General features: G+C 41.9%; 1 protein-coding gene across 1 annotated transcript; it reads right to left on the bottom strand.

The window, feature by feature from the left end:
- Positions 1-1,665: 1,665 nt before the first annotated feature.
- Positions 1,666-4,371, bottom strand: LOC9657343 (nucleobase-ascorbate transporter 2). Its single transcript, XM_002980780.2, has 15 exons — positions 4,364-4,371; positions 4,131-4,313; positions 3,949-4,046; positions 3,662-3,838; positions 3,485-3,585; positions 3,315-3,390; positions 3,197-3,256; positions 2,947-3,134; positions 2,801-2,897; positions 2,652-2,738; positions 2,533-2,591; positions 2,387-2,478; positions 2,250-2,327; positions 2,021-2,181; positions 1,666-1,958 (listed from the first exon to the last, which is right to left on the bottom strand). The coding sequence occupies exons 2-15, from the start codon at positions 4,222-4,224 to the stop codon at positions 1,746-1,748; spliced, it is 1,581 nt and encodes a 526-aa protein (XP_002980826.1). The 5' UTR covers positions 4,225-4,313; positions 4,364-4,371; the 3' UTR covers positions 1,666-1,745.
- Between the last annotated feature and the right edge of the window lie 6,366 nt (positions 4,372-10,737).

The following is a 10,737-nucleotide window of genomic DNA, read 5'->3' as shown; positions in this document are numbered from 1 at the left end:
CCACTCAAGAACTGCCCCAAAAGACCAAGCACAGGCACTGTATGGATCGATTTGATGTCCCCACTAAACCTTAGAGGTTGCAGTAGGTGAACGGATTTAGACATGCACATTGATACTTTCTTCATTTGCTTGCTGGGGAGCCCACCACAACATCACCCTAATCCTCCAAGCTGACAAGTTCTACCTGGTACATTGGGTGGTGTGTTTGGTGGGGGTTTCTGGGCACTAGGTGGGCTGAAGGGGGGGAAGGGGTGGCAAAGGGTGGGGGATGAAAAGGGTCATGGGAATGGCTTCCCTTGGTAGCATCAAATGAAATATATCATATGATCATTTAGGCATCATATAATGATTTGAATGCTTTGACTCAAATTGGATTTCAAGGCAATGCTAATTCAAGTATGCCTAAGTGGATGGTCCACCTCTTCTAGCTCTAGATTAATTTGTTCTTTAAACTTCAAGACATTGACAACAAGAAGCAAAAGCTTATACATCAATTGAAGCTATGGAAGCAATAGAAGAGTTGTGGAAATTAAACAGGTACCTCTAGCGATTGGATTGCCGGACAAGCTTGCTTTAAAGTATAATGTTTTAATATGAAATAATATACATATGTTTTCACAGTGTAGAATATGAACAGTACAATTAAAATTGAATTTGGTCCATCCATTCATAGTCTAAACCCCAATTAATATACCATCCACCCCCTCTCTAAACTTTTAAGATTAATGTAATGTCATTGATATAATTTTCTAAATTCATTTTTTTTATAAGTAATGAATACTATTTTTATATGTGGCATCATTTTATTAATTTATTCTACTAGGCATTGGAGAAATTTTCAGGGGGGGACACTAAGTTTGCCCCCTTCCCCCAAGTCCAATGCCATGTCACTAGCAGGGTGCATGGAGCAAGAGGTTAAAAGTTTCCCCCTTGAAAATCTTCCTTCTGTGGAACCCTATCCTAACAGTAGGGTGGGGAAATTTTTTTAAAGGGGGGACTTTTTAACCCTTTGTTCTATACACTCTGCCAATGACATTGCACAGAAGGTAGGGAATTTAGTGTCCCCCCAAAATATTTCCTCATGCCTGGAACTCAATAGAACAAATTAATAAAATAATGACACATATAAAATGGCAATTTGATATTAATGATTGCCTTTTTAAAAGGGGTTACATATAACTTTAAAATTTTAGGAGGGGTGGAAAGGAACCCTTCAAAAAGGGGAACTTTTAATCAGGAAATTTTAACCCCTTATTCAATGCACCCCTCAATTGATACAGCAATGGGGAAAGGGGTGAATCTAGTGCATATATGCCAAGAAAAAGGCATTTGTTGAATTTAGTTGACATAACATTTTTAAAGGGGTTATATCTAACTTAATTAGGGAGAGAGTTTTTGTTCTCATACTAAGGGTGCGCACACAGGTCGGTCCCTTAGGCTTCTTTTACAGATGCTTTCCAAAGCTAGCCAACTATTCCTCTTCTGCTTTCTGCCTTGATTATGGCTTTGGCTTGTCAAATTGGATCCTCCACAAGTCTTCTGTTCTCATCACCCGTGCCCAAAAAGGGCATTGAGGTTACCTATCTGCCTTCTGTTGTCATCACACACAGGAAAGGGCCAAAACCAAGGTGCAATTCCAAAGGATACATTGAGAGCCTGCTTGGATACTCGTTAGAAGTACGTCACCGTTTCTCTTAAATGACCCAAGTCAAACAAAAACTAATCTTTAGATACAACTCTATTAGTCACACTGGAGGAAAGAACTTGTTGAGATTGAAAGGCAGCTTGTAAAACTCCTCGTTCCTCTTGTCAGCTCCAAAGGTCCGGAAGTTCTTCCACCAATTCGCTCCTCTATCCTTCTTTGTCACCTTAAGCTTGAGTGTGTTGTCGAGGACGACGCCAACGATCAGCGCAATCACTGGCCCGGACGAGAGAGTCACGTTCAATATATCGTTAAACTGCGTGACCAGACTCGGAGTTTAGTGCCTACGTAGTGATTCTCGAGAAGAAGCTAGCTTACCCAGTGTGATTTCGTGTGAACTGGGCCGTGTCCAGCCGAGATTGTAAACTCTCGAATGTATTCCGGGACGGAGAAAGCCATGAACACGGAGAAGCCGAGAATGATCAAGTTGCGAGGCAAGTTGAGGTTTGTGAACTGGAGATACGAGACACCACTCGCAGCTAGGATAGAGAGATCAAACGTGACATTCAAACGTTACAGAAAAGAGGGTTAGAGAAAGAAAATTCACCCAAGACTCCAAAGAGCACGCAGTAGATGCCAGCCACCATTGCCGCGGGGATCGATGCAAAGATACCACCGAATTTTCCTGGAAACGATTCAGTTACTCGTTAGATCGTGAGTCTTCCAAACCTGAGAAGTTCTTACCGAACAAGCTGAAAAAGATCATGAAGAAAGCTGCGACTTGGATGGTTCGACGGCTTCCAACTCGAGTGATACCAACAAGCCCCGCATTCTCACTGCAAAAAGATCCCACCTTTACAGAACAGACAGCAAAAACGCGAAGAACTTACACAGAGATAGTCGGACCAGCTGCCGTTCCAAAGATACCATTTATGAAAATTCCAACACCCTGTGAATCGAAAGAGTGATGGATCTTATGCAAACTTTCGGAAAAGCTGTGTCTACAAACCTGCCAGCCAATGCCACGGCTCAGGACGTACGAGGGAGGTGGCGTAGCACCAGCGAGCCGCGCAATCCCATAAAACGATCCAGTCGACTTCGAAAGAAAAGAAAATAGCCGAGTGATCGAGTGGATTTCAACAAAACAACAGAGCTTACTTCGACTAGTGACACAATGGCACCAGCAAGCATTCCAAACGCATGGCTCGCGTTGAAAGTTGGAGCTCCCCATTCCAGTGGGTATGGAACACGAATCCTACAAACAAGTAGAGAGTTTTAATCTTGTGACAGTTTCATGTCCATACCATGGAGAGGATCGAATGAGATTGGCCCGATCAGTCCGGCAGTGGATCTGTCCTAGCTCGCTCGAGTGCTTGTAAGCGCCAGTGATAGTGAGGAAGTGAGCGTAGGCCCAGGTGAGAGCCACGGCGATGACAATTGCAAAGCGCTCGAAGAATGGCATCTTCTTGCTCGCCTTGAGCGTCTTGAGATACTGAAAATGCAAGAAACAATCACACAAACTACTCGAGAGAAAATTACTTCTGCGTTAAATACCTGAGAGAACAGGAGTATGAGAAGAATCTGCGGGATCCCAATTTGGACGCACTTTCCAACCTGTGATCAAAGAAAGATTTATCTTTTTCGCGCAAAGAATTTTTTTTTTATAAGATACCCCGGGAAAGCCGAGCTGAAACATCCCAATGCCGACCATCAAGATCACGGGACCGATAGTGAGAGGACTCGTGTACCTGGGGACATGGAACAAAACAGAGAATGGATTTTCAAGGCCTAGTGTTCCAAGACAGGAAAAACAAAAAGAAACGATCGAGTCTTAAACTATACCTTGAAAAAATACCCCAGAGTCCACTGAAGCCAAGGACTATCTGGAGAATGGAGGCACAGATGAGAGCTCCCTGGATAGCTTTCATCGAGTGAAGAAACCTCTGAGAAGAACGAAACAAAATACCACTTTCAGGGTCAGCTTTGGATCAGAAGAAAGAAAAATGGATTTTTTTGTACCTCGCGATCGTCTGTGATGGCTCGCAGCTTGGGAGAGTTGATGATGCTGAAGATGGGGAGGATGTAAGCGTAGGAGCCCCCCACAATGGCCGGAAGCCTGGTTCCAAGGAAGGACTGGATGAGCGTGTTGATGCCGCTCGCAAAGAGTAGCGTTTGAATCACTCGAGCCTTGTCCCTCTGAGAAAGAAAGAAGAAGAGCAAGCAACCGATTTTCTCTCTATCAGAGATCGAGAACAAGAAGACGCTCAAAGAAAGCTCAAGGTTTTCCAGAAAACAAGAAAACTTACATCGTTCCCCCCCATGGCGTAAACGAGAGGAGTCGTGACCAAAACCGTTGTTCCGACCATGGTAAGATAGTGCTGGAATCCGACAAGAATGGTCTCGGCTGCTCAAAAAAAAAGAACGAGACCAAGAAAGTCACACATAAGAAACCCACGATCGATCGATCGGAAAAACCGCAAGCACAAACCGAGAGGAGGGCTGTCATTGACACAGTAGTCGAGCTCGGGGAGCTGCTCTTGAACCAGATGCTGGTAGTCATTTTTTCCCCCTCCTCCAGACATTTTGATCTTCTCCGTGATGAAACCGCTCGCTCGATCGCTCGATCGCTGCTCCCAGCTTTTTCCTTGCGGCAGAAGAAACAAAAACAAATCTAAAGAGGAAGATAGTGCCACTGTAGGGAACTCGCTTCTTCTGTCTTACCGTAACTAGTGGTACTGTTACATCGTAAGCCGGGTCGGCATTTCGTGGCGGAATGTCGAGAGGCAACGCGATCGACGGCCTGGATCTTTTGGTGGGGATATTCCGGGCTAGCGTTAGGGGTTAAAGTAATCATCATCGAATTCTTTCAACGGTAACTTTCGACGCGAGCCAAAGATCGAGAAAATTAAAAGTAATGCCTCCTTGCATGGTTTTTACGGCGGCCAACTTTACCAAGATATGAATATCGGGCTCTGTGATGTCGATGAATCCCACTATTTATTTTGATGCATGTGAGCAGTAAACCATGACCAAGAGAACATTCCACAGCTTCATCTCATGATGTAGATTGATCACGAAATATAACAGTGACAAAATGTTACTTTCGTGTAAGTTAACTTTCTAGCATCTGGACTTGTGCTCAAATTGGTGTGAAGGTTAGATCCTCAATAAGAAGTTTATTTCTTTTTGGATCTACACATGTTTTATAGTATAAAAGTTAGATATTTAGCAAACTTAGCTTAGCGTGCTTCCACAAATGACTATGTCTTGAGATGAATGGAGCTCGCTAACTATTGTCCTTGAGCATATGGATAACCTTTAGCCTCAAATTCACATCAAGCTACCAAAAGACAATTTTGAACATTCCTCTCAAATTGGCTCCAGCAAGTTTGGCTCTCAAGATCTTCCTATTTTTGATTGGGTGGTGAGGAGGTAATATATGATGCTAGATCATTTAGTTTGGTTGTAGTGCTTGATAAACACACGAGCTTCACCAAACTTATCTAAAATAACATAACATTAATATTTTATCCTTCATTGTCTTCTTATTTAAGGCATAATAGTTAATACATATATACATTAAACAACATTGATAAAAAAGCCTTACTTGGCTAAAGAAATTCAAACTTAAGTAACTTTTTGACTTTTTATTAAACTTTTTACTCCTTTATATAACTTAGTTGAAATAGGTATTTGTAGATTATATCTGTCTCTTAGTATAATCTCATATAATAAAGGTAACCCAAAAGGAAGTCTAATAATTTATCTCAAGTATAGTAAATGAATATTGTAACTCTTTTCCAACACTCAATAAGCAAACTCACAATACTAACACCAAATTAGTATAGTAGATCACTTAGTCAAAGCTGCTACAAAACAGATTAGTCATAAACTAATCTAAAATAACTAAAACTATTTAACTAAGTAACTTTATTACTCACAATCATAAATATATGATATGGATATCACTATGACTTAATCATCAATTGAGTTATCACAAGTAAAGCCCATATCACTACTAGTTTAATATTTAGTGCCAACTCAAACAACAAAATTCAATATAAATATAATATCCCATAAATAAAAATTTACAACACCTAATACCACCAGCTTTGTTCACAATATAGGCTTATGTCAATTCTTTTCTGACCAAACTTAAAACTAATCCAACACCAAATATTCCTTAAAGAAGAATTAGTGGTAGTTAAGCTTTATCATTGAGTTTTATTAATGATATATTTGTTATTGAATTTTGTTAGATAGTTAATCCTTTGTTTTTAAACTATCATGATCTCTATAGTTTCTATCATATTAGTTTATTAGATGATAACTTACTTGGAATAATTTTTATGTTTTAATGTTAGCTTTATTCATTAATTAATTCGATATTTCTAAGATATTTTTGTCAATGACTTTGATATTGTTCATCTATTAATTTTGTACTTTGGGCCAGTATAAGTAGACTGATTTCGGCACTTTGTGTGTATAGTAAAATCTTTAATCATAAAATAATTAATATTGACTGATCACATAACCCACCTTTCTTCAATATTCTTAATTTTATTTAAAAGGCAACTAAAATGTTTTAAACTAGCCAAAGCCCCAAGAAGTGATGGCAATCCTTACTAACAAAGATTTTAGTTTAGGGGAGGACTTTTCTAATCTTGGGATTAATATTAATCTATATATTTATTTTTACTATAGATGAGTTATGGCTTTTAGACAGGTTACTTTAACTTGGTAATTCTTCCCTAGGTAGAGCTCTTCCAAGGAGAAATCCTTGAGTACAGTGGATGTCACATTGGTGGAAATCCAACAATATTACATTCTCCAACAATAGCAAGCACAGCAGGTAGAGATTTTAGAAGAGCTAAGATACCTTAGGATGGATGTTGTTGATCGTCATCGTCTCTTTTGCAATCACCGCAAATTGAGTACACACGATGAATCACGCTGTTGGAAGTTACACCCTGAGCAACGCCTACAGCCTCAGCAAGTTCTCCAGCAACCTTTGGTGGACAACTCCTCGATTGCAGCCAAGTCGAGCTATTGTCAGATTTTACAGGAAGCTCTGCCAGCTTTGGACAAAGGAAAGAAAATCGCTGGCATCTATGTGATTCTTCCAGCTGAGGACTTTACCAGGTTGTCATGACTACTTGAGCTCGAAAAAAGAAGGCTGTTCCTATACATGTTGTTTCAAATGATTTCTCTGGTCTAGATCCCCCACCATCACCTCAAGCAAGCTCGATGCCAACGGAAATTCAACTTCCATTCCCTCAACCACTTCCAGCTCAAGCACCTTTTCCAGGAGCAGCAGTGGAAATGCACTCCAGGAGATTTCCGCCTTCTAGCAGCAGAATGTCACACTCAAGTTCCTTAAATATGTCACACAAAAGCTCTGTGATTTACATTTGGATATTTCTCTCGGGGATTTCCAAGGCCCATCACCTCAGTGGCATTTCATCACTTCAGTCTTCGCCTCAGAGACAGCCCATGAAGGTTGTCCTAAGTCCAGGCAAAGGCGACAGATCCTGGAGCTTTTCTCATTCCTGTCACTTATCGAGGGCATATGGCAGGAACTGCATTGGTAGACTGCGGTTCTGGAAATAACATGATGTCCCTCACAGTCATGCATGCACTGGGATTAGAGCTTACAGAGCACAACATCCCCATCATGCTTAAGAAATTTGCCCAACACTTTGTCATCCCCAGGGACATTTGCAAAGATGTTGAGACCTTGGTCGATTTCTTGGTGGTAAACTACAAGACACCACTTTCTTCCGATAAAACGAACGAAAAAAGGCAAAACATTGGAGGTACAATTAATCCTTGGATGAAGCTGGCAAGATGCCATCCATGCTCAAACAGATTGACACAAGGGATTGTTCTCCATTTCGGATGGCATTCATCATGCCACCTTCTCCAATCAGAAAGGCTCCCTCGTGTTGTCACCAGTGGTTTCTTCCCTTGCAGCTGCTCACAGCACTCCATAGATGATAGATTCCTTTCTAGTGGTCTTTCCAGAGCTGCTACAAGATGCTTCTCTCCCTGGGATCCACATTCTCCACTGTACTTCCATCCTACAGCACACTCCCTCGGAACTTGTTTGTCAAGCTCAACACTCGGTCACTCTTGACAACACCACAAATGCCATTTCCCCAGTGGCGACACAAAGTGGCAACGAGACCCCTAGCACCAGCTCCACCTACACTAATGATCTTCCTTCAGTTGCTACCGCTTTGGAGGCTGCTCAGCTCGCAATCCCAGTTCCTTTGCCGCCGTCACCTTTCTCAGTGACACCTCTCATTGCTGACTCCCAAGGCCACGAAGCAGATCTGGAGAGCATTGTTAATTCCTCATCTCTCTTTGAGAGCCCTCCAGAACTCTTTACAGCTTACTTCAATGGTGCATGGTCATCGAGCAGGAATTGGAGTGACAAATAGCAAAATGTGGCTCAGCTCTCCACAACACTTCTTGCAACTTCAGCCAACGAGGCAGAGTATTTGTCCATGATCTCTGCCATGGAGCTTGCCTCACAACATGGAATCTGCCACGTCCAATGCACAGGAGACTCTCAGCTTGTCATCTGGCAACTTAATGGCGAGTATCATTTCCACAAAACCAATATTCGTGACCTGTGGCAGTGAGCTATTGACCTCACATCCCTCTTTGACACTGTCACTTTTCTGAGCATCGCACACACCAGGAATTTCTGGGCGGATAAACTTTCTCATGAAGCGATCAAGGTGATGCATGAACGAGTTCCTACAACGGCCACGGAGCCACCACTAGACATGTTTGACTCTAATCTTGTAGACGCGCCAGTGATAGACCCAAGCTCGAGCTGCCAACACATCTCTGACCCTAGATGATCGTTGCAAGCAGGCCTTCCTCTCGGACGACTCAGATCCAGTCTTCATGAGTGCATACGAAAACCAGCTCTTGGAGCTTCTTTGTTCATTCAAAGACGCATTTGCCCACCTTAGAGGTCATTGCCATGAGATCAAGCTCTTTGACAATGCCAAGGCATAGGACATTTCAACACAGCATTGTTGCCATCAATTAAGGAGGAGATACTTCTACATGCGGGAGTCAAGAGATTGGTGTCCAACATGGTTCTGGTGTGGAAAGTTAATGGCAAGCTGTGGATTTGCATAGATGTCCAACATTTCATGACATTTGCCTTTCACGACATGCTAGGTGATTCACTGTGGGTCTTTTGAGGAGCATTTGCGGCACTTGGAGCTTGCTGGCATCATTGCTTCACTCTTAACCCAGACAAGTGTAAGTTTGCTGTCACCAAGGGCCGCCTCTTAGGCTTTGATATCTCCAAACAATGTGTAGTCCCTCACATGGCACAACACAAAGAATTTTTGGAGTTTTCACCCCTGACCTCAGTCCACAGCTGCACTGTTTTCTTGGGATCCTTTTGACGTTTTATCCAAGGCTACGCCTCAATTTTTTTTACCTCTGGTGATGCTATTGCACACCTTTCGTGTGGGGAGCTCTTCAACAACATGCATTCAACAAGCTTCAAGAGGCTCTTCACCATGAGCTTGGTAGGAACGTGATGAGTGACTGTGGATCACAACCAAAACCTCACACATACTGTTACATTACTCCAATATTGTCCAATATATAGTCATTGTAGTAGTAGTAGTCAGCTCAGGTGGCCAAGACAAGCTTTATAGGATTCTTTCTACAATCACTAGGAGGAACATTATTTGGGATCAACACAATGGAATCCAAGAGGGCAGCTACAAGTCTTTTTTGGGCAATAGGTGCAAAGTCTAAAAGCTCCAGAAGTAAAAAATACAACATTCCTACATAAGTGCTTGCCAAAACAACATTCCAAGACTTTGGTGTCATTTGAAAAAGTAGATATTCTTAGGCTTTGTGGAGAAGATGAGTTAACACTAAGAAACCATTATTGTCTAAGGACTTAACTTTCCTCATGCTCCAGTATTAATTATCACCACGGCTATCTAAAAGTTTATTTACCTTGCCACCAACTTTAATAGCAATGCTAATGTTTTTCCTTGACGAAAGTTTTTTTGTATTTTATCTCCCACAACTGATATAATACTCCTTATGTCACAACTCTAGCATATTGTTAATCCTCCACTAATTTATTGCATTTAGTCTAAAATAAAAAGAAACTTATAATCTCATTCACAAGCACAACATAGCATCCACCTTCAACATAAGAGTATACTTTCAACCACTCATTGAGGAACCTGTGGGGGAGAGTTACATGACCTCTTCTACTATGCTTTCCCAGATTGGGGTCCATGGCTAAGCCATATAAAGGGTCTAATAGAATTCCTGAGTGAGCTGCTACATCCCTTGTTAGTCCTCAATGCTACTCTTATCTCTATGTTTTAATCCCAGGATAGGAGGAGAATTGGTAACTATCCTAATGCCCTTGTAGAAATCCTTGTTGAGAAAAGGTTTGTTCAGAGCCTATCCATCTTCCATGGTCTAAACTCCAGCACTCCACGCAGTGAACTCCAAGTCCCATAGTTCCGGCTTCCCACTGACTGCCACTTGTCCAAGTCCTAAATTCATAACAACATCCTGTGGGCTGCTGTCTGGGCGCTGCTACCTGCTGTCTTCAAAACATTCGAGATTCCATAATCCAGAGCATATTTGTGAGAATTTTCAGTGGCGGACTTGATCCAATTGTGTCATAAAACAATAAAACTCCATCAGAACTCAAGTTGAGAACTGCTAGAAAATGTAAAGACCTGTCAATCTGGCACTATATGTTGACTTGGTCCCGGTTTCATCTCTATGGCACGTTCGCAAAGTGGATATGCTATATGCCAGTATCTTTGAGGAATTTCAAGCTTCTTGCTGTTGTTCCTCAGGAAAACTCTGCCATGTCCTCCCAATGAACCACCAAGTTGCCAGTCTCCAGAAGGAAAGAACCTTTAGAGCAACAGCCCCAATTTGATTTTTTTGCCACACAATCACACTTGCATCATCAGTGACAATGAGTCCGTTCTCATCCCTGAGCTAAAGCTGTGCGTTCCCACTGATATGAATAAACTCTCCGTTTTTATTTTGCTCCGTTGCCACAGTTTGTGCAGGAT

Source organism: Selaginella moellendorffii, unplaced genomic scaffold, assembly GCF_000143415.4.
Source record: "Selaginella moellendorffii unplaced genomic scaffold, v1.0 SELMOscaffold_46, whole genome shotgun sequence".
Lineage (NCBI taxonomy): Eukaryota > Viridiplantae > Streptophyta > Lycopodiopsida > Selaginellales > Selaginellaceae > Selaginella > Selaginella moellendorffii.
Note: the sequence above shows the minus strand (reverse complement) of the source record. Positions and strands in the feature narration are given on the sequence as shown.

What these genes read in the sequence shown, in the direction of transcription:
- LOC9657343 (XM_002980780.2), bottom strand. Translation starts at nt 4,224, where the DNA reads ATGTCTGGAGGAGGGGGAAAAAATGACTACCAGCATCTGGTTCAAGAG. An exon ending in CTCTGGGGTATTTTTTCAAG is followed by an intron (nt 3,391 to 3,484) that starts GTATAGTTTAAG and finishes CCATGTCCCCAG; the next exon opens with GTACACGAGTCCTCTCACTA. An exon ending in GCCGTGGCATTGGCTGGCAG is followed by an intron (nt 2,592 to 2,651) that starts GTTTGTAGACAC and finishes TTCGATTCACAG; the next exon opens with GGTGTTGGAATTTTCATAAA.